This window comes from Capricornis sumatraensis, chromosome 18 (genome assembly GCF_032405125.1).
Source record: "Capricornis sumatraensis isolate serow.1 chromosome 18, serow.2, whole genome shotgun sequence".
Taxonomy (NCBI): Eukaryota; Metazoa; Chordata; class Mammalia; order Artiodactyla; family Bovidae; genus Capricornis; species Capricornis sumatraensis.
The window spans coordinates 17165054-17189608 of NC_091086.1; the positions used below are offsets into that span (position 1 = coordinate 17165054).

Below are 24555 nucleotides of genomic sequence, written 5' to 3' on the forward strand. Positions count from 1 at the left end.
CCCAGGCCCCAGCTCTTCCCGGGGCCCGCACCCCTTACCGCGCCGGCGGCCGGCCTCGGCCGAAGGTACTGGCGGGCGGCGCAGCAAGCGCGCGCGCCCAGGACGCTCCGAGGGGCCTACCCACCCCACCGCGCACCTGCCTGGGGTCCGCCGGCCCCTCCCCGCCTGCGTCCCGGTCACGTGGGCCCCACCCCTTGGGCCCAGCTCACCTGAGCGGCCACCTGCCAAAGCGCCCTCGCCGCCCGCAGCTCTGAAACCCAGATCGGGCTCCTGGGGCGGGGCCGGGCCGCGCTCCGCCCGGCCCGGCTTTGTCAGGCCCCGACTCCCGCCTGGGGCTTGGGCGGGTCGGTGTCCCCCACCCCCGCCAACCACACCTTATAGCAATAGCTTCGGATCAGGCTCCGCTGGGAGAGCTCTGGAAAGGTCTTTAAAAGAAAAAGAAAGTGAAGTCGCTCAGTCGTGTCTGACTCTTTGCGACCCCACGGACTGCAGCCTACCAGGCTCCTCCGTCTAGATTTTCCAGGCAAGAATACTGGAGTGGGTTACCACTGGATTGAACCCTCCGGAGAGTTTTCTTCGCAAGGTTGCCATTCCCTTCCTTCCCTATTGAAAAATTTGGCACTGGATGAAGGAGACTTGTGTCCTATGTCCAGTGATACATGGCAGACAGTGCATGTTAGGAAACATTGAAATACAAAAGAAACAAAGAAATTCAATATTTTAATTTTTATATAAATTATGTAAATAGTTTCCAGAAAGTTATCTAAAATATTCCACTGTACAACATATAAAAATGGCATCCGAGAAGCTAGAGACCAGAGAAGTTGTGAATAAGGCACAAAGTTTATTTACACTCATAACTGCATCCTAAGCTGTTTTATAATTCTTATTTACAGCCCATAGAGTTTCTGTGTTCTGAATTATTCCTTCACATTTTCTGGTATTTGGCATAACGTTCAAATGCACTTCATACACACTGACCTCCTCTCCCAACACTACTCACAAGACTAAATAAATACTAGATGAAAAAACAGATTATTTCAAGGTTTGAGCTTCTATTTACTTCAACATAACAGAGGTCAGCTCTCTGTGCTGAAATACTAGGAGAAGAATTAACAAACTAATTCACCTGAAGTCTATTATCACCGTTCAAGTACCACTGAATGGCATGAGTGTGAATCTGTCAGTTAATCTCATGGGCAGGCTGCTTTCTATGTCCCATCGCTCTCATAGTCTTCTATTATGATGTCTTCTTCTTCCACGTCTCCCTGCGCTGAAAAGGGCTGAGGCTGGCTGGCCGGCAGTTCATTCACACTGTTCTGACTCAAAGGAAGAGACCAGGTTCCAGGTTCAGCGCTTTGAATGGGTTCACCCAGTGCTTCCTCTGCAGACTGCCCTCCAGTAAGCTGGGCTTCATCTCCGCTGTCCACCTCTATCATTCCATTCTCCCTGTCAGTCAGGGCTTCCATTTTCAACCTGCCAGATTCATAACACAGGCACTAATAATTATCAAAGGAGAGGATTCTTTTAAATTACATCAAGATTTTGAAGATTATAAAGCCATCTCCCATGGTCTCTCATTTACCTTCCTTGTGCTTTTTAACCAGGCACTCCAGTTTATTTAATAATATAAACAAAACTAAAAGGTAAATGACAAACTGAATAAATTATTACAACTTATAACACAAGTTAATATCTTTAGTAAACAGTTCTTATGAAAAGAAAAAATTAAATAAAAAAACAGATAAAACATGAACAGAGAGCTTACGGAGAAGAATGGTTATTAAATAAATTGCTTAACCTAATTTGTAATTTTAAAATGGAAATTAAAATAACATTGTCATCTTTCAAACTGGAAAAGATCTCTTAAGATAATAAAACCCAGTGGTCGAAAGCATTAGGAGAAAAGAACATGCTGAAACGCTGTAAGTGGGCATTGTTACTGCTGCTGCTAAGTCACTTCAGTCGTGTCTGACTTTGTGCGATCCCATAGACGGCAGCCCACCAGGCTCCCCCGTCCCTGGGATTCTCCAGGCAAGAACACTGGAGTGGGTTGCATTAAGATTGGCAAAATATTCTTGGAAGCAATCTGGCAATATAGAGCAAAGGTGTATATGCATTGATCTAGCAATTTTATTTCACAGAATTCATCCTACATAAATTGTATTTGATATACATGATGATTTAGCTTCAAGGAAGGCTGTAATAATAAAAGCTGGAAACAAGCTAAATGTATTAATACAAAGGTGTAGGTTCAATTAAAGGAAACTATGCAGCTATTAAATAGAAACATTAAATATCAAGTTTAAGTATCAGAATATTCAAGATTATCAATATAAATCAAAGATAATGTTAAATATGGTCACTGTAAGTGAAAGACAACAGTACCAGTCATCGTGATAACTAGCACTGACAAATCCTGCCTCTCAATCAAGTACTTGAGCCAATAATAAAATAGTGACTCTCGTTCTTTTAATAGTATCTTAGGAGGAAAAAGACAACAGAAGACAACTGTCTTCCCTTGATTTTGATGTCATAATCTTGCAGGGAAGGGAGCCAGTGAGAATAGCTGGTCCTTCTTTAAGAGAGAAGTGAGGGAAAAAAGGGAAGTTTATAAAAGGTCTGAGCCCTGATCATATCCCACTGGGATGATGCTCTAAAATCCATCCATTATTATCTTTCTGTAAAAGGAAAGATGCGCTCCCCATAGCTAAGTCACTGTACAGAAGAAACCATTAAACAAAGGCCTTTATTGAATCTATGAAGGTAGAGGGAAGAAAATCCCAGATAAGCAAGTTTTCCATTTGGGACCAGGAATAGGAGAACTAGTAGAAGGGTTGTAATAGGTGCCATTTCTATCATTTACTTTTATCCTTAAAACCAGTGTGCGACAACTTTCTAAACCTTTTTTAGAATGCCTGAATGCATAATTTGATCTTATAAATAAGCCAAGTAGAAATGAACTACAAGCACTGTGTTAATCACTGATATTAGCCTAGAAGCTATTTTGCAGTAGAATGAACAGTAAACATGGAGCTTTATCGCTATATTTATATATTTTTTCACTTATCTGAATTTTCAATGATAAAGAAATAAAAAGTTCCTGACAATCATACACTCCAAATATACGCAAAGAACACGTCAAGCAAAGGGGTTTTCAGTTATGCAAAATTTGCTGAACTCAAGGATTTTAAAGATTCCACTGCCTTTGTAATCCAATGATTCTATCTAACCTGATTCTGAGCTGATAAAAAATGCTGTTATATGTAATAAATAAAATAGATAGGTCTACAGTGAGATCATATAGTCTTTGATCACTGGTACAACATATATTTCTTAACCTTTACAGATAACATTTATTGACTGTATAATGAATAAATAGATAAAGTATTTGGTGGTTATTTAGGTAACAGCTCTTTGAAAATGAAAACGATCAGCTTACCTTCCAAAATGTCGCTTTAGAGGAAGCCTTCCAATATCTTGGATAAATGAAATCTGAGCTAAAACAGAAATTTAAAAAAAGTTTTAAACAGACATTTCTCCAAAGAAGAATGGCCAGAAAGCACATGAAAAAATGCTTAAAGTCACAAATAGTTAGGAGAATGCAAATCAAAACCATGAGATACTACATCACACCCCTTAGGATGACTATTAACAAGAAAGACTCAGAAACCATCAAGGTGACAAGGATGTGGATGAAGCTGTAGGAATATAAAATGGTGTGACTACTGTGGAAAATGGTAAAGTAGTTCCTCAAAAAAGTAAAAACAGAGCAACCATGTGATCGAGCGATTCCACTTCTGGCTATATGCCCAGGGAAGAAAGAAACTGAAAGCAAGGTCTTGAAGAAACATCTGTATACCCATTTTTATAACAGCAGCATTATTGGTGATAGTCAAAAAGTGGAGGCAACTTGCGTCCATCAAAGGTGAATGGATAAACAAAATGTGGTAAATATATATACAATGTCATATTACCCAGCTTCAAAAAGGAAGGAAATTCTGACACACGCTATAATGTGGATAAACCCTGATGACATGCTAAGTGAAATAAGCCAGTCATAAAAAGACAAATATGGTATGATTGCACTACAGTGGGGTACTGAGCGTGGTCAAATTCATAGAGAGTAGGCAGTGTTTTCAGCGGGTAGCTAGCATGGGGGTGGAAGGGAGGTGGTTAGTGTTTAATGTGGGTAGTTTCAATTTTTCAAGATGAAAAAGTTCTGGAGATTGGCTGCCCAACAAAGTAAATATACTTAGACTACTGAAAAGTGAAAGTCGCTTAGTCGTGTCCAACTCTTTGTGACCCCAGGGACTATACAGTCCACGGAATTCTCCAGGCCAGAATACTGGGTTGGGTAGCCTTTCCCTTCTCCAGGGGATCTTTATACTTAAAGATAGTTTAAGATGGGTGCTTCCCTACTAAGGAAATCCACCTGCCAGTGCAGGAGACAGGTTTGATCCCTGGTCCCTCCCGCATGATCATACGTGCTGTGGAACAACTAAGCCGGTGTGCCACAATTACTGAGCCTGTGCTCTCTTAGAGCCCAGGAGCTCCAACTACTGAAGCCTGAACACTCCAGAGACTGTGCTCCACAACAAGAGAAGCCGCTGCAATGAGAAGCTTGCACCCTGCAACAAGAGAGTTGCCCCTGCTTGCCACAGCTACAGAAAAGCCTGTGCAGATACACAGACCCAGCACAGCCAAATCAATAAACAAATAAAATAGTTAAGATGGTAAATGTTATATTACAAGGAAACATTTACTCAAGAAAATCTAACAGCAAAGAGTCCTTCCTCAACTTGGGAGATACTTCGCTCCAGGTGGATGCAGCCAAGAACACAGAGCTTCCCCTAGAGAGTGTCGCAAGCTGAGAGTTTGGGGCTCCCTCTCTCCACCCAGCCCTGAGCAAAGGATGGAGGCTCTACCCCAGGGCACAGGAGTGCAAGAACACTGCCTCCTCTTTGAACTGCAGTCACCCTCGCCCCAACTCATTTGTAGGGCAGAATGTCCACACTGGGAGAGCCCAAGCCAAGACCATCAGCGGCTCCCTTCAGCTGAGCACACACGCAGAAGAGTGGCTCAGAGATTTTGCCCAGAGGCATTCTATAGGAAAAGAGAACTCTGAAGCTCTACCCAAAGGAACTGCCTTTATAAGAAACAGAATGTTGGGAAGTTCAAGCCAAGGGGCCCTCTTGAAACCAATAGCTCCTCTTAATTAAGACTAACAAGCCGAGCAAAAACCAGCTAATTCACCAGAAAAGAACCAGGAAAGAGACAAGTAAGAAGACCGCTCCCCTCCCCTGGGTCAGAACAAATCTGACCCTGGCTTCAAGGTCTACACCCGCCCACATTTAACTGGATCAGGCTGTGGAATAATTTATGCCCCTTGACACTACTGAAAACAATGGAGCAATCTGCCAGTAATGTGAAATGGAACAGGTGGGTGTGATATCAAGTAAGGCAGACAATTTAACAAAAATAAGGGAAAGAGACATTTGCAAAGAGCCCTCCTGAAACCACTTCATCTCATGATGACTGTGGGCATGTCCAAAGCTGAGCTCACTGAGGAGTGACAGAAGCTTCATACTGTAGGGGAAACAGACTCATCAATAGTTTAGCCAAATCACTAAACAGTTAATTGACAAACAACAGAAAAAACAAGCCCCAGAGAGTGGAGGTGACTCAGTATCCAGAGGAGCTACAATATATTACCCAAATTAGCCCAGTTTCAATGAAACATTGTGAGATGATACAAAGAAACAAGAAAATGTGATCCATACACAGGAGAAAGGTAGGTAACAGAAGCTCTGAGAGGGACCAGACATTAAACTCAGCAGAAAGAGACTGCATAGAAAGGAGCCATTATACAGATTTTCAAAGAACAAAAGGAACCCTTACTTAAAGACGTGATGAGAGCTATGATGACAATGGTTCATAAAACAGGGACTATCAATGAAGACGACTGTGTCAGTCACTCAACTGCGTGCGACTCTGCGACACCAGAGGCTGTATCTCGCCAGGATCATCTGTCCGTGGAATTCTCTAGGCAAGAATGTTAGAGTGGGTTGCTATTCCCTTCTCCAGGGGATCTCCTGACCCAGGGATTGAACCCAGGCCTCCCGCACTGCAGGCAGATTCTTGACCAAGTGAGCCACCAGGGAAGCCCTTAACAGCGAAGGAAATTGCAAAAAGAACCAAATGGAAATCTGGACTTGAAAAGTGCAATAATCAAAATGAAAAGTCCCTTAGAGGGGTTCAATAGTAAGTCTGCATAAGGAGAGGAAACATTCCGTAACCTTGAACACAGACTGACAGAGACTATGCAATGAAAGAGAAAACAGAATGCTTTTTTAAGGCCTTCCAACAAACACTAATGGAGGACTAGAAAAGATGGAGAGAAAGAAGAAACAAAGTGATAATGTCTGAAATGACACAGTAAATCAAATGAAAGAAATGGGATAAAATTTGATGAATAAAAAGAAAAAATTGATGAATAAAAAGAAAAGCCAAAACATCCTATTTTTGACTACATTTTATGAACCTTCTAAAGTTTGCAAAATAAACTCTGTGAGAGCTCTTGGACACTTACCTTTTTAAAAATCCAATATACAACACCATTAGGATTTTCAAAAACAGCTTTTTGATATGGAAAACCTGAGTTGTGATCCTGGAATCTGAACTTGTAACTAGTGGATATGATGATTCTCCATATGATTCCAGCATGAGTATCCAAACCAATACTTCTCAAACATCTGCATAAGAATCACCTGGAGAATCTCATTAAAATGCGGATCAATTCAGCAGTTCTTGACTGAGGCCTGAGATTCTGCATTTTTCTCAAGCTTCCAGGTGATGCTGACGAGTCTTGTCCAAGGGGACTCTTTTTAAATCAAACCAACTCACTGTCCCACAGCTGGGAGTGGGACAAAGACTGTGGCCAGCTGTGCCAACATGAGTTGGTGGCAAAAGGGCTGGAGCTGAAGGAACAGCCTGCATGGTTAGGAGACAGGTTATAGACAGAGGAATTAAGTAAATATATTTAGCAAAGTAGGAGACGGGTCCATATCCACTAAAAGGAACCAGAACTCCTGGAGATTCTAAGTCCAAAAATAGGATTTTTTTTTGCAGCAAAGTATGAAATAATTCTGGAACATTTTGTATCAGAAACTACTCTAAGAGTAAAGGCAGAGTCACCCTAAAGCAGTGTGCATTGGCCAAATCTGGACCAAAATAAATAATGATAGTGAGAAACAACAGCTGACAAAATAAGAATCCAGACTCCATACTAATATAAACGAACGGGGAAGAGGGTGAAGCGATACCTTACAGCAGAATTTACTAACAGGAATGTAGAGGGAATAATGCCATTAGAAAATCATGACTTGCCAACTATCACAGATTCAGGAAATAACTATCAAAAGATGCTGTGACCAGTGGGTGAAATTTTAATGAGAAACAGGATATTTACATAGTCTCAAAGTGTCTCCCCACTAAACACTTAATAACTTTACATTAAAGAACCTCAGAGATAATTACCTTACAAAATAATTAAAGTTAACTTCACCAGCATGGTATAAACAGACACTGTTCTCCTGATGTGACCCATTGAGAATAACATGGCATCACTTCTGTGGGATTCCTGACAAAAATACATACCCTGTATCCACCCAGACAGATAAATCCAAATCCTTAGCTAAACCAAAACCGAGGGGCAGTCCATTTTGTAACAATCTCACATGTTTCAAAAATGTAATGGACAGGGGTGGGCCAGTGGTTAAGAATCTGCTTTCCAATGCAGAGGACATAAGTTTGATCCCTGGTCAAGACCTAGGGTCCTACATACCACAAGTAACTTAAGTTCAGGCGCCACAACTACAGAAGCCCACCTGCTGCAGCTACTGAGTCTGCGTGCCGAGAGCCAGTGCTCCGCAGCCAGAAGCCAGAGTGCCCAGCAAGAGGAGCCCGCGAGCCGCCAGCAGGGAAGCCCCCGTGAGCCGCCAGCAGGGAAGCCCCTGAGAGCCGCAAGGAGGGAAGCCCGTGAGCCGCAAGCAGGGAAGCCCCTGAGTGTCGCAAGCAGGGAAGCCCGTGAGCCGCAAGCAGGGAAGCCCGTGAGCCGCAAGCAGAGAAGCCCCTGCGTGCCGCCAGCAGGGAAGCCCGTGAGCCACAAGCAGGGAAGTCCGTGAGCAGAAGCAGAGAAGCCCGTGAGCCGCAAGCAGGGAAGCCCGTGAGCCGCAAGCAGAGAAGCCCCTGCGTGCCGCAAGCAGAGAAGCCCGTGAGCCGCAAGCAGGGAAAAAGCCTGCACGCTGCAAGGAAGGCCCAGTGCCGCCGAAAGACATAGTGGACAAAGAAACAGCAAGGTACTACTCTAGATCAAGGAGACTAAAGAGATAGCAACTGAATAGCTAAGTGAACCATCTGATCTTGCACTGGATTTTTGGACAAGAAAGAGAACAAGTTTTTGTTATTTTGCAAAGGGCATTATTAGGACAATTGGCAACATTTGAATGGGGTCTATAAATTATAAATGGGGTCTAATAACTCAACTATGAATTAGCAGTAATGTATCAAAGTTAATTTCCTGATTTTGATGTATATATTGTGGTGATGTGGGAGAATATCCTTGATTTCAGAAAGTACATGCTGAACTGTTTAAGAATAATGGGCATCATGTCTGTACTTTCCTCAAACATGGTTAAGAAAAAATACATATATTTGTGTACATGTGTGTATAAAGACAAAGAAAAAAAAGGTAAATATGGTAAAAATGAAACACTAAGGAATCTTGATGAAGGATATACAAGAATTTCCTTTGTACCATTCTTGTAATTTCTAAGTTTAAAAGCTATCATAATCTGAGAATTCCCTGGTGATGCAGTGGTTAGGACTTCACATTTTCACTGCGAAAGGCCCAGGTCTAATCCCTGGTCAGGGAACTATGATCCCATAAGCCACACAGCACAGCCAAATAAATAAATATGAGTATAATCTAAAATTAATAGGCAAGCATAGGAAACTCTCTGGATTCTGACTCACAGATTAAACATGCATGCACACTATTCAAAAGTCATCTCACTTCTGCCTATAAATATAGAATATTTAAAATTTTTAAGTATCAATATTCTTAAAAGATGAAACTCTTGTATGAAGGTAGACATTTACTCAAAAATCCTCTCTTCTGATCATTCATAAGACAAACTATCTTTGAAATTTATGAGAAGTTTTGGGACTTCTAGCAGTCTAGTGGTTAAGATTCTGCCTTCCAATGCAGGGGGCGTGGGTTCATACCATGGGATGTGGCCAAACAATAAAAAGAAATAAAACTTATGAGAAGTTTGATGAGTTATGTAGTAGATTATATTTTCAATATTACACAAATTCTCTGTTCTACCTTGAAGATGAGCACCACAGACATGTGACCTGAGACCATTAACGAAATATAGCCCTTAAGATACATGTTAAAAAAGAGAAACAACGGATGGAAAATTGGTCCTCCTCAAGAAAGGCAAACCTCAGGAGACACGTATCGGGCAAGTGGGTACCACACAGGTTTCTGGCCGCACCGACTCTGTGCAGCGTGTTGGCTTTCTCGAGGTGCAGCAGGTGGGCTCAGCTGCTTCACAGCGTGTGAGATCTTTGAACCCACATCCCCTGCACTGGACGCTGGGTTCTGAACCACTGGAGCACCAGAGAAGTCTCCCACTTTTTTTTTACAGCATTCCTTACAATTTCAAAATCAGGAAAAACAACGCAAATATGCTATTAATGGACACTATCTGTAATACTGAATCAACCAAAATACATTATCATCAAGGTTGAATGAGTTAAATCTGAATATACTTCAGCATTGCTGCTATTACGGACTAAATGTTTCTGTCACCTCAAAGTCATATTTTGAAATCCTAACCCCTTTAGGAGATGGGGCTTTGGGAGGTGCTTAGGTCGTGAGGGTAGAGCCCTCATGAATGGGATTAGTGTCTTTATATAAGAGACCCCAGAGAGAGCTTTCTTCCTCCTCTCTTTACCATGTCAGAATACAACAGGATGGCCATCTGCAAGATAGAAAGTAGGCCTCACCAGACACTGGGTGTGCTGGCACCTGATTCTGGACTTCCCAGCCTCCAGAGCTCCCTTGTGCTAATTTATAAAATATGGAGCTCTATGTATGGTAAGTGACAAAAGCAAATTAAAGCTCACTTTCATTATTATATCTGCATAGAAAAAAGTCTAGAAGAATTTACACCAATCTGTGAAAAGGAATTACCCATGGTTTATAGGGGACTTTTGATTTTTACTTTATATACTTTTTTTCTTTTTTTAAATCAAAAAGCAGTATTAATTCTGATTCAAAAAACAAAGGGGAAAAAACTGAGTGTCAGTGGTACACAGAAATGACTTGATACACAAAAATATAATGTTATAAAACACTACTTATTGGGAATAATAAAAACCCTTTATTACCTTGATTTCTCATTGGAATGGTTAGCAAAGCAAGGTATGGCAATAGCTGAGTCTGGAGGCACAAAGCTGGTAAGCAGAAGTCAGAAAAAAGTGCTTTTGCTGCCAGGCAATTTTCCCGATACTGTAGAGAAGAAAAAAAAAGGTGAAATGAAAAATTAAAATTTAAATATGGATATTTATTCCTACCCATAAGTTTATTGTGTCACAATATATGTGGGTTTCTACACTAGATACTGTAAGTTTATCTCATCAGTCGTCTCCTCTGGCCGCATCAAGCAGCTTGATTAGTCCTTTCTAACTGTCCTGCTGTTGTTGTTCAACTGCTAAGCCGTGTCTGACTCTTTGCGACCTCATGGACTGCAGCACCCCAGGTTTCCCTGTGCTTCGCTGTCTCCCAGAGTTTGCTCAAACTCATGGCCATTGAGCAGGTGATGCCATCCAACCATCTCATCCTCTGTCTCCTCCTTCTCCTCCTGCCCTCAGTCTTTCCCAGCATCAGGGTCTTTTCTAGTAAGTCCTAGTATTATCTAACAAAGCACTTTATCTGTACAGCTAATTCACATTTGATATAATAGCAGAAAGAACAAGACCTTAGGTAGAAGGTCTCTAAAAAAATTAAAGGGTATGGCAAAACCAATACAATATTGTAAAGTAAAATAAAGTAAAAATTAAAATTAAAAAAATTAAAGGATTTCCGTTTATGAGCATACACATATCACAAATTATGTGAAGATACTGTTTCTTAATAAAAGAATGTATTTTCTTCAGTTAAGAGAGGTGCAGTGTTATGGTGATGGCAAGAGAAATATAATCTCCACTGTTTCAGGAGCTCATGGTTGTAGATCACTTTTATGTAACAAATGCAAAATTAATACACATGCTATAAAGAGCAAAGCAAGTCAACAAGGGACATAAATTGCTTAAAAATTGCTCCAAGAAACCCACTGAAAGATTTTTCTTAGGTAATGAATGATACTTCCATATTTTAGCTACATGAATTTAGAACTGGAAGACATCTTAAGAGATGACCTAGTTCAGGGGTCACAAAGTCAGGTGCTATAGGAGTCAGGCAGGTAATAGAAATCAGTGCAGCAGAACAGCTGGGGACAGCGGCACCGATCACTCCCACCACCAAGCGGCAGGTTATACTTGGCTTGAGCCAATTACGGCCATGTAAAATACGGACCAGTGTTGCCCTCTTTTTTTTTTTTTTTCAGGACACTCAAGAAATTCTGAAGCCAGAATTTCTTATCTGAGTTTTAACTATTAAACTAGTTTTTAAACATGGGCAATTCATTAAAAAAAATCTGTTTGTATTGTGTGTTGTATTCAAATTGTGAGCCACCTGTTTTTGACTTCTAAATAATCCAATCCTATACAGTTATAGCTGTGGAATCAGAATCTAGAGGCATACTAGGTGAAATAACTTGTCCAGATGGTTAGAGGTAAAGCCAGGATTTATTTTCAACTGAAACAAAAATATAACTATAACTACAGGCATACTTTAGAGTATTGTGGGTTCAGTTCTAGACCACTTCAATCAAGTGAATATCACAATAAAGCAAGTCACACAAATGCTGTGGTTTTCCAGTGCATATAAAAGTTGTGCTCATACTAGACTACAGTCTATTAAAGTGTGCAACATACTTCAATGAAAAATTTCTGTTGCTGTTTAGTCGTTGTGTCTGGTTCTTTGTGACTAAGGACTGGAGCCCACCAGGCTCCTCTGTTCATGACATTTCTCAGGTAAGAATATTAGAGTGGGTTGCCATTTCCTTCTCCAGGGGATCTTCCCCACCTAGGGATTGAACCCATGTCTCCTGCTTAGCAGGTGGATTCTTTACAACTGAGCCACCTGGGAAGCCCATTAATTAAAAAATTGATTGCTTAAAAAATGCTAACCATCACCTGAGCCTTCATCCAGTCATGACTTTTTTTTTTGCTGGTGAAGAGTTTAAAATATTGCATCAAAGTATGACAGAGACATAAAATAAGCAGTGTTATTGGGAAAATAGTTCTGACAGACTTGCGTGATGCAGGATTGTCACAAACCTTCAATTTGTAAGAAACGCATTATCTGCAAAGCACCTTAATAAAGTGCAATGAAACAAAGCAGACCTGTATACTTTGATTCCAATAAAACAGGCATATGCTTTCAAATTTTGGGTGCTTTTTCTAAAAAAAAAAAAGCATTTAAGACTGTCCTTTTAATGCTTTATCATAATGCTAAGAAAACTATAAGCCTTAGCCACTATTTCTTATTAAGAATGAAAGATCATTTTTCTCTTAAATAAAAAAAATATATTTATTGGGATATAATTCACACACCATAAGGAGTTCACTTATTGAAAATGCACAATTCTCTTTTTTACCTTTTTATTTATTAGAAACCACTGGGGTTTGTGCAAGGGTCGAAAACTTGATCCCCCTCCTTGGCAGTGAGCAAATCCTCGGGCTTTGTTGGAATGTATCACACCTCTCGTAGCTATAGATGTACTATATTCCCTGAGTGAACAGCGTGTCTAAAAAAGGAGACAAGAGGTGAAATAAAGAAGAGATTTGTAAAATAGTACTTATTGGTACTACTGAATCCCCAGAAAGGCTAACCATATTTATTTACTACACAGTCATTTTTTTCCACATTCACCATAGCCCTAAACATAATAGTGCCACAAAGTTATCTGAAGAAAATTCAGCAGAGACATAACCACCAAATGCTATGTGTGACTATTAACTGTGTATCAGATGCGGGTGGTAGGAATAACTTTAACTACATTTTTGAAGTAACTGGGAAACAGGAAGAAGGATAGTATCCTTACTGAATTTATGTTAATCATAATACACACTGATTATGTTAATTCTCTTTAGGTGTGATAATGCTATTGTGGTTGTAATAGAGCAATGTCCTTATGCGTGCTTAAGTAAGTGCTGTGATGCTCCAATTACTTTCCAAGTATTTAGCCAAAACAAGTGTGTAAAAATACAGACTAAGCAAATGTGGAAAAATGTGAAAACTGATGAACAAAAGTTAAAGGTATTCAGATATTCATTGTATATTCTATTTGTCAATAGAGTTATAAAATTTCAAAATAAAAAAAAGCAATATAAAATAATTAAGCAAATGCAACTGCTAAATAATGAAACTCTAAGCATATAACAGAAACTGTATCATAAATGCTTAAATGCTGGAAGTATGGCTAGCATGACCAGGGAACTGAATTTTTAATTTCACTTACATAGCCATATGTGTCTAGTGACTACTATACCAGTCAGAGCAAAGTTAAAATGCTAAGAAAAATTACAAGCTTTATAATGAATAATTTTAAATCTTAAATAAATAAATTTAAAACCTATCAGAAAGCACAGAAAGTAGTACACGGCATTCCCTGGTCAGGGGACTAAGATCCCACATGTCACATGGTATGGCCAAAAGAAAAAATGAAAAGAAAGTAGCACATTCCTTCCTTTCGATCTACTTTTCAATTTGTCAAATTTTCCAACTATGTATTAGTTTTATTATCAGAAAATAACTTTAGAAAAAATTAGTGCTATATTAACATAGAAAAAGCAGATTCACTGCAGAAATTTTACTGCAAACACTGGTTGCATGAAATTTATTTTGTCATAGTTATTAAAAAGTTAATTAAAATAACATCACATAAGTATGAATAAAAGTAAACTTTCGTTCTCAGTTCTGAGGAAATAGTCATAAACAAAAACACTTAAGTCTTACACTCCAGTCACCACTGAGGATATCCGCAAAACTCAGAAATTCACTGGCTCTCACAAGGTCATCCACTTCCGTGAAGAAATCTACATAGTTCTGGTGAAGATATAAATTAAATAACTCTCCTGGCATGTGTGACATTTCTACTACTTCCTATTAAAAAAAAAGTTTATATAATTTTAGTAAAAATTCACTGGTCAAATTTATATGGACACAAATGTAAACAGAATGTATTGTGTAAACAGTACTAGGTGTTATTAAAGACTTTACCTCAGGTTGAACAAGCAGTGTATCCCGGTCATACTCTGATAAATGAGAAGGCAATCGAGGTGAGTCTACTTCTGTTACAGGTGCTCCTACAAAAAAAAAGTCTGGCATTATTAAAAAATACCACCATCTTTATATAGCACCTCTCATTTGAAAATTTTTCAACAGCTGATTTTTTTTCAATAGTTGATTTTTATGTTTAATTCCACTTATAATCCAAAAATACTGTAAGTACATTTTCCTGCTATGTCTTTCTTACGTCATGCCAAATAGTATCTGACCTATCTTAGCTCTTTCTTGAAACTGAACCAAATACATGACATTCTGAAAAATGGGGTTTTAAAATTTTAATTAACATAATTAAAATTTAATTAAGATAATAAGGTATTTTTAAAAAATGAATAATGTTTTCTTACGTTTACAATATAGTATTTTCCCCAAAGCTCTGAAGAGAAAGAGGGAAACATCTTTGCCACCAATAGCTTGGACCTCCTGATTTTCAAATATCCTATCAGTTTTTTGTCTTCGTTTTGATTTTGACAGCACAGCATCTGATTTTAAGGAAGACATTCCTTTTTTCCTTGGCCGTAAATTGTTCTCTCCTAAATAATATACACCAAAGAAACAATATTTAAAATAAAATTAAAACATGAAAAGTAAAACAGAACATTTCAGATATAGTCACACTAAGTATTCTAGTTTAAATGTTTTTCTAATAATGAGGTATACAAACTGACTCAGAGTCCTCTTTCAGTTACTAAACTACTAAAATGTCATCTAAAAGTATGTCATGAGCTAGATTTAACCTTCAGTGACTGAAATTATGTAGTCCCACCAGAACTATTTACTCGAGTAAGCTAAATCTATACAATTAATTTTTCTCCTTAGGTTTTGTGTATGTGTGTCAAATACATAATAAACACTGCAACAATAAAAATAAATATGACTTGACACATTTCAAATTTTCACATACATAATGACATACTCTCTAATATAGTTATATTACCTTGGTTTCTCACAAAGGCAAGGTACTATTCTTGGTGTATGTACTAGCCAATTCAGTCCTTACAATAACTCTATGAAGAACGATTACTATATAGAGTAAAGAAATGAGACATAAAGAGGTTAAGTAAATGGCTAAGGTCATCAGCTAGCAAGTGATTTGAATCTGGGCAGTCTGGTTCTGCAAACCCTGCTTAACAATGATTCTATATTACTTATTTACTGATTTGGGCAGTCTCCAACTTCTGAATATGCCCATGTTCAAATTTCATTGGGAAATCTACTTTTAAAAATTCAGAATGCATGATTTTAGAAAACCAGACTGGAAGAGCAGAAACACAGGATCTGGGTTTGAATCCCAGTACTACCTCATTAGGCTGGTCTGAGAATTAGATAAAAAAACATACAACTGCTAATACAGTTTCTAACCCACCCCAAAATTATTATTTTCTTCCTTCTGAAATATTATAAACGGAAGTCAGGATCTCAAACTGACCCACCCCTAATTCTAGTAGTGAACCTAAGGATAATTTACATTTATGTTTCTATAGGAAGAAGCAGAATTTTGGTTTTGGTTGAGTTAAAATGTCTAATTCTTTACAGTTATTTTGAAAAACAAAGATGTAACTAAGTGAACAGGTTACACTTGTGAATAGAAACTAGATTTCAGGTGGATTTTGAGAGCACCAAAGAGCTATTAATTTTTTAAGGTCAATCCCTCAATGTTAAGCATCGAGTAGGTCATCTGTTAAAAGTTTTCTGATGATGACTGTGTGCAGTAAATTATGGTCATTAAGAATAAAAATTAATTCACTGCCATTAGTGGGGCAATCTCTTTACTTCAGCATGGCTAGGCACTCCTTTTGTATCTTAATAAGTGGAAATATATTTGTTACATGTATCATATACAAACCAATATTAAACTCATTAACAGCTGGCCATTTGAGAACTCAGTATGTGTCAAGCCCTGGAATAAACACTGTATTACCTCACTTACTCTTCACACAACTTGATGAGACAGGTGCTCATATAAGAGGTGAAAAAATAAAGGCACGTAAAGACTAAGTAACTTGCATGATTAAGTCACTAAAAAGTGGCAGAGCCAGAATTTTTTCCCAGAAAGTCTCATTCCAAATTAACTTTGAAAGGTAAAGTGGCAAACTATGTAAATAAATAAGCTGTTATCTCAGATATGCAAATATATATGGTGACACCTTCATAGGGGTATGTCTATGTACACATACATACATAATTATTTTGTCTCAATAAAAAATACAAGTGGGTATATATCAATTTCAAGTTAAAGTATGTTTAATTTAATTTCATTTCATGAACAAGAAAAAGTTAGTCACCTATATAATACTATGAGTGTATCTTTCCCAATTACCTGTTGAGGAAGAAAACTGGAGGCTATTTATTGCACTTCTGATATCACCAGAGCATCCTTGACAGAGAAACTCTAGAGAAGTTTTATCAGGGACAACAACTTTTCCTCCATTCTAAAATGAAATAATTAAAATTTTAAAAATATATGTTTTCTAAAACAAAAACCAAACCTATTTTCTAAACTTAATGGAAGTATACCAGAATCTTTCAAATTTGCATGCCAAAAAGCCTACATGTTAAATAATAGTCTGCTTATGAAGGTACAAGTGTCAATGACACCATAAAGGAAAACTTCAAGATTATAAAACACTGTTTTACTTTTTTACTTGGACTAGGCTATATAATATTTCGAAGTTCTCTCTCTCTCTCACTATATATATACACACACACACACACACACACACACACACACATATACAAACAGAGAGAGACCTCAAAATATATATATAATGCAATAAAACTAAATACACTAGAAAATTTGAAATTTACATGAAAATCCCTATACTGGAGTCTTCACCGTATTAGTACAGTCTGTTGAGTATTAAAAAACCACAACTGCATCAACTCATTTTAAAGCCTAAATTTCATAGTTCTTTAAGGTATATGATATATCACATTTCACATCCTTGGTAGATCAAGTATAAGGCAAGAGAAATTTATCCTCTCTTTTCCTTCAGAAATTCTTAAATAGTTTACTGACAATATGACTTTAGCTGGATTCATGTGATTGCTCAAAGGTAAACCCATTTCAGGTCCTGTAAAAATTGCTTAAAACAGAAAAACAGTATTGTGCTATGATTTTCAATATATTTTTAACTGTATTAATGAAAGTTGTCTTAAAAGTTCTTTATGCAAGTTAGTATACTTTTAGTCTTCACAATTCCAACTTTGTCACAACTGCTAACATTTTGGCAGGAACCTTTCCAGACCATTTTTTGTGCTCATATATCTGTAAGTATATATAGTATCTAAAAGTATATACAAAGAGTTAATTTTTTAAACACAAGTGGGGATCATATGTATTATTCCATTCTTTATGATCTATGTTAGTTCCTTTAAATCTATATAATTAAAAAAAATTATGGGTATACAGTAATTAAATTAATACTTCTATCAGTGAAGGGATATTTACATGTTTCCATTTTTTTTCAACCATTCCAGACCTCTATACATAGATACACACATACTATATATATAGTTGATCCTTGTATAGTGTGGGGTTAGTGACAGGAGCCCCTCTCAGGGATAAAAATCCAAGTATAACTTATAGTTGACCCTCTGCAGCTGCAGTTCTGATTCCTTGGATTCGACCAACCATGGGTCATGTAGTACTGTAGTATTCACTACTGAAAAAAATGCATATATATATGTGGACCCATGTAGTTCAAGAGTCAACTGTATATACCTTTGCCAACATGCATGAATACTTCTGTAGAGTGTCGTGCAAAGTGTTTGTAACATTTACCAGTTTTATTTTTCCCAGCAATGGTAGGTGAAAGTGTCCATTTTTCCTTATCTTTGGCAATGCTGTTTATCAATCTTTTTCTCTAATTACTAGCAAGCCTGAATACCTCTCAGGTTTACTATCCATTTGTCTTTCATTCCCATGTTTATCTTTTATCTTTGTTTACCATGTCTTCCTAAGTTTTCCATTTTTTTGAAGTAAATCCATGGCTCTCAGGTTTTTTTTGTTTGTTTGTTTAGGAAGACTTTCCCCCAACTCGAAGTATTTTTTCCTAATACTCTTCTAATTTTTGTATTTAAATTTTAAATCAAGGTTTAAATTATTTTTCTGCATAGAATGAACCAAAGAGACAATCTTATGTTCTTCTGTTTGAATATGCAATTGTTCCAATACCACTTATTAACCATAACAGTCTACTCTCTTTCCCTCATGACGTAAAATGCCACTTTCCTTGTATTAAAAAAATTCCATTTACACATACTGATCTAGTTCTGTGCTGTCTTCTCATTTTATTCTTCCATTTGTCTATTCCTACACTACTATCACACTGCTGTACTCTCTATAGTCTCATATTATGTTCCAATATCTAGACAGCAAGTCTCTCTTTATTACGCTCACAAAATTTTCTTGCTCATGCCTTCTCTTCCAGATTAACTCAAGCATTTTTATTGTGAACACATTTACTTTAAAAATTGTTCTGGGAGGAGTAGCTTGTTTTTGAAAAAATTTAGATAGGATTACTTGCCAGCAAGGAAATATAATTTGAAATCATGATTCTTAGAGCTGAAGAAACTACTACGGATGTTAACTACAGTGAATATAGCAAATGTGGCTGAAATGTGTGATCAGCAGTTCCTTCCACACTTTATATACCTAATGACATCAGAAAAGACTAAAGATCTTTTTTCCTATAAATACATAGAAACATTTATTTAAACTTAAACACTTAAGATAGTTAACACTCTTTATTGTAACTCATTCACATAAGATGTCTATACTCTATCTTAAGATAATTAACTATTAAAGCTATGGAATAAAAGAGAATAAACTCACTTAAATCTTCTTATACTATCGTTATCATCCTTGGCGACCCTAGACAGTATCATAACATTTGATTTTATATTTACATTTGATTTATATTTAAATATTGGGGTTACTGCTGCTCCTGTGATGTTAACATATCAATGATGATTTCAAAAGTATACTGGTTCTAACATTCTTATATGTTACCTCAACTATTTAAGGTAAAGCACATTTACTATGGGCTTCCCTGGTAGCTCAGTAGGTAATAACTCCACGTGCAACGCAGGAGACTCTGGTTTGATGCTGGGTCGAGAAGATTCCCTGGAGAAGAGATAGGCTACCCATTCCAGTATTTTTGGGCTTCCCTGGTGGCTCAGATGGTAAAGAATCTGCCTGCAATGCAGGAGACCTGGGTTCGATCCCTGGGTTGGGAAGATCCTGTGGAGCGGGGCATGGCAACCCATTCTAGTATTCTTGCCTGGAGAAGCCCATGGACAGAGGAGCCTGGTGGGCTGCAGTCCATGGAGTAGCAGAGAGTCCGACATGGCTCAGTGACTAAACACAGCACATTAAATACGTAACAAAGAAGTTACGGTAATCTTTTCACTAGTATAAAACAACTTGCTAGAGTAAATGCCATTTGCAGTTTAATGACTTAGTCTTAAAAAAAACTGAGTCACATGATAAAGTAACATGAGGCTGACTTTTTATTATTTCTTCAACTTTTTAATAAATATTTAAAACTATAGTTTATAGTTATCATGCTTATAGTAGAGAATGTAGAAAAATATCGTAAGTAATTCAACCACCCAGAGTCACACTTAGCATTTTTATGTTATTTCTTTTAGTATATATAGTTTTATGTATATGTGTGCATTGGGCTGTCATTAACAAATCTATGTTTCGTTTTAGCACAGTAATTTGGAGTCAGAACAAAACTTCCAACTCATCTGACACTTAATAGTCATGGAATATTATTCAAGTTATTTCCTTCCAAAGTTCAGTTTCTTTACCATAAAATGGAGATAATTTCGTATAGTTGTAGTAAGGGTTTAATAAGCTCAGGTATGTAAAAATACCTTGCATAGGACCTGACATATATCAAAGGCTGAAACATCATTTCTATTAGCATTATCATGTTAACTTTGCATCTTGTTATTTTTAACTTGACATTAAACTGTACTTCCCTTTATCACCAAATGGGACTTCCCAGGTGGCGCTAGTGGTAAAGAACCTGCCTGCCAATGCAGGAGACATAAGAGATAACATTCTTACAGGTCAGCTATTTAAGGTAAAGCACATTTACTATAGGCTTCCCTGGTAGCTCAGCAGGTAAAAACTCCACGGGTCATGGGTTCAATCACTGGGTCAGGAAGATCCCTTAGAGGAGGACACAGCAACACTTCAGCATTCTAGCCTGGAGAATCCCATGGTCAGAGGAGCCTGTGTGCCACTGTCCATAGGGTCACAAGGAGTTGGACACAACTGAGGCGACTTAGCACACACACATACCACTAAATATTTTCAAAATATGAATTAAGGACATAATAGTTAACCACAGCAGCTCCTCCCTCTATTACTCGATTCGCTGTGCTTCTAATGTTTCACTATTAATAGTTGTATTTATTCAGCTAAGTGCTTCACATACATGCGCTATTTTGTTTAATCCTCAACATAACCTCTCCCCTGGAGATTTCCCTCAGTTCCTGCGATCCAGCATTGCAAAACAAATTATGTTTCATGTAAAATCCAGTTGACTGATAGCAGCTGGTCCACCTAGAACCATGCTGCTGAGAGGAGAAGTTTTATCAATTTAACTTTAACACCATCTTGATTTGAAAGATTAAAAAAAATGATACATTAAACGTAACAGCTATTTCAGAACAATGATAGTATACTCAACACTACTGAACTGGATGGCTAAAAATGGTTAAGATATTTCAAATATAAAATACAGTTAATAGTACTGTGTATATTATATATGTGAAAGTTGCTAAGAGAAAAAAATCTTAAAATGTTCTCATCACAAAAAAGAAAAGGTAATTTACGTGACATGATGGAGGTATTAGAAAATGCTATGGTGGCGATCATTTTACATTATATAAGTTTTATCAAGTCAATGTGTCATACACTTTAAACTTACATGACGTTATATGTCAGTTATATCTCAATAAAGCTGGAAAAAAAGTCTAAGATGGTAACTCTTATGATGTATTTTTTCCATAGTTTAAAAAAATTATTAAATCTTTTAAAGTGACACAGGACAAAAGTAGAGTTGGATTAGAACTGATTAATGAACCAAGAGGGCAGGAAATAGTTTCTTAACAATAGACACAAATTAGAACACTAAGCCAAGTAAAGGAAAATTAAAGGTTCAGGATGTTTACATTTTTTATTTTTTGGCCACGCTGCATGGTATGTAGGATCTTGGTTCCCCAACCAGGGATCAAACCTGTACTCCCCGCAGTGGAAGCATGCAGTCTTAACCACTGCGCTGCCTGGAAAGTCCAGGTTAAGGGTTTTTAAAATCAGTCTTTCCTACATTTTCTAAAATGACATGCTTTAGGAGTGTAAATAAATTTTTTTTAATTTTAAAAACAGATAATTCATGTCTCTAATTCCTCAAGTTTATATAATACCACTTAAGTTTGGCTTTCTATAATGACAATGTAAAGTTCAAGAAAATCAGTTTAGAAACTTACCTTATTAGCTTCTACTGTCACTATTCGATTAAGAAACTTCATCATAATTGTTGGCGCCACAGGGTTGAAACTGTCAAAGTTTTATAAAGAAAGACAGTGGTTATGTGATTAAAAATACAGTATGTACGTGAAATTTTAAGCAGAAATTTCATTCTTACCTAATATTTGAAATAGCACACTCTTCTTGAATTTCTTTGGGAAACAGTAACCTTTGACTATTATCGCCACTGAGACTGTCAGAGATTATAAATATTAGAGGACACCGACCAATCTGCACATACTTCCTAAAAGAACAAAAGATAGCAAGCAAGGCTGAAATTTAAACCTCCTGTCATTTAATTTGGAGTTTTAGAAGACTTCACTGAAACTCACCTCAGAACTTCATGTAAAGTATGAGAATCCCGATAAAACTGGTTAGGTAAGTCCTACCAAAAACAAAGGATAAACACTAGCTCAGTTTTATTCCCATGTAAATTTATTTTCAGACTTATATTTACCAAAATGGGGAAAAATATTATGTATTCAATGTACTATAATCAGAACTTCTGTAGAAATTAAACATCAACTAGCTGAAAACATCAACTAGCTGATTCCCTAAATAGTAATAAGTGTCTATAGAACTTTCAGATCAAATTTCTTCAGGTCACTACAAGTTATAATATTCTAAGACATTGTTTTCCAAATATTTTTTTGCCTTTGTACATTTAGGCCATTAAATTTTTAAAGTTCACTAACCTATAATATATATACACATGCAACCTATAGTTACTCTATCCAGGTTTAATGCAAGAAACTTTAGGTTTATTCTATTACACAAAGACTTTATATTTTACCACTACTAGTACCATGGACAGAGCTAATGCCACAATCACATAAGCTATATCTTGCGATTGTCTATTCAATAGATACAGCAGAATTTCAAAAGTTATCCTTACTTCAACTAGAATTATCTTCTTATCAGTTCTCAGATCATCTCCAAGCATTTGTAGTTGGTTATATTTTGTTGCTCTTAGTAGAAACTCTTTAAAAACTGCTATCTGAGACTGGTAGGGAAATATATGGAAGCTTGATTCTGAAAAGAAACATACTTAACACTTATTTTCCAAAAACTATGTATATATTAATATTACATATATGTACATAACATCGGATAAGGCAATGGCAACCCACTCCAGTACTCTTGCCTGGAAAATCCCATGGACGGAGGAGCCTGGTAGGCTGCAGTCCATGGGGTGGCTAGGAGTCAGACGCGACAGTGATTTCACTTTCCCTTTTCACTTTCCTGAATTGGAGAAGGAAATGGCAACCCACTCCAGTGTTCTTGCCTGGAGAATCCCAGGGACGGGGGAGCCTGGTGGGCTGCCGTCTATGAGGTTGCACAGAGTCGGACACGACTGAAGTGACTTAGCAGCAGCAGTACGTAACATATATGAATATTATAAAATATGTTTACATACACATAAAGATAATGTAGCACACAATACTGTAGACTTTTTTAATTTAAAACTGTTCAAATTTAAAACAGAATATTCATTTCAAAAGACAAACTCACTATGAACAACAGTATAATGCTTCTGTACCAAGAAATGTAATATGGAGTTAACTTGATTTCAGAACACAGCTGTTAGTATAAAAATCATTAAAGTGGTACAAATATTTATGACTTTGTCTACACAATGAAGACTCTTCCAGTAAGTGTGTGATCATAAATAAGCTATTTTCAATAATAGTAAGTTTTACCTTAATAAGTTTTAATGACAAAAACAGAATGACTGATTAGTAAACTTATTAGGACTACAAGAAGTAATATTTTATACAGAAGATCGTAAATAAAGACTTTCCAGATTGTCAAAAGTCACATTACTACTAGAAAGTAGTAAAACTTCCAGGAGTAGCAGCAAAAGGGTATGCATATACACAGATGTTATAGAAGAACCTAAAAATAGAATTTTAAAGAATACCTCACATTAAAATACTAATTGTCCTTCTACAGAAACCCTTGCACTTCAAAATGGCCTAGGTGATTTGTATATGCCTAGCCTAGTTACTCTAAAGCAGCAATAAGAAAGCTATGCAAGTTAAAAATGATCATGCTGGAGTTTATGAGCATATATGTGAAGTTATATTACATTATATTACATTACACAGGGCTTTCCCTGGTGGCTTAGATGGTGAAGAATCTGCCTGCAGTGCAGGAGACCTGGGTTCGATCCCTGGGTCAGGAAGATCCCCTGGAGGAGAGCATGGCAACCCACTCCAGTATTCTTATCTGGAGAATCCCCATGGACAGAGGAGCCTGGCGGGCTACAGTCCATGGGGTCGCACTGAGTCAGACATGACTGGGCAACTAATCACCACCTCTTTTATTGGAGGGACCCTTTCCTTCCTTCTCCTAAAGTTACTTCTCTCTGAACCTAAATGCACCCATAAAGTTTCATGTGATTGCTTCTCTGACTGTGAAGCAGCTGGTAGTGGGCAGATGCTGATCAAGCCACAGGAGCAGCAATACATACCTTCCTCTC

At 37.4% G+C, this 24555-nt stretch overlaps 1 protein-coding gene across 1 annotated transcript in view; it reads right to left on the reverse strand.

Annotated features, from left to right (window-relative positions):
* Positions 1-794: 794 nt before the first annotated feature.
* RAD17 (RAD17 checkpoint clamp loader component) overlaps positions 795-24555 on the reverse strand; it is a 35491-nt gene continuing 11730 nt past the window's right edge. Inside the window, exons 6-17 of the mRNA XM_068990618.1 lie at positions 22969-23105; positions 22406-22458; positions 22192-22317; positions 22034-22103; positions 16845-16956; positions 14872-15057; positions 14459-14544; positions 14195-14341; positions 12834-12983; positions 10462-10582; positions 3443-3500; positions 795-1476 (exon numbers count right to left, since the gene is read on the reverse strand). Of these exons, the coding sequence (XP_068846719.1) occupies positions 1212-1476; positions 3443-3500; positions 10462-10582; positions 12834-12983; positions 14195-14341; positions 14459-14544; positions 14872-15057; positions 16845-16956; positions 22034-22103; positions 22192-22317; positions 22406-22458; positions 22969-23105 (1511 nt within the window). The 3' untranslated portion in view covers positions 795-1211. The remainder of the gene's footprint in view (positions 1477-3442; positions 3501-10461; positions 10583-12833; positions 12984-14194; positions 14342-14458; positions 14545-14871; positions 15058-16844; positions 16957-22033; positions 22104-22191; positions 22318-22405; positions 22459-22968; positions 23106-24555) is intronic.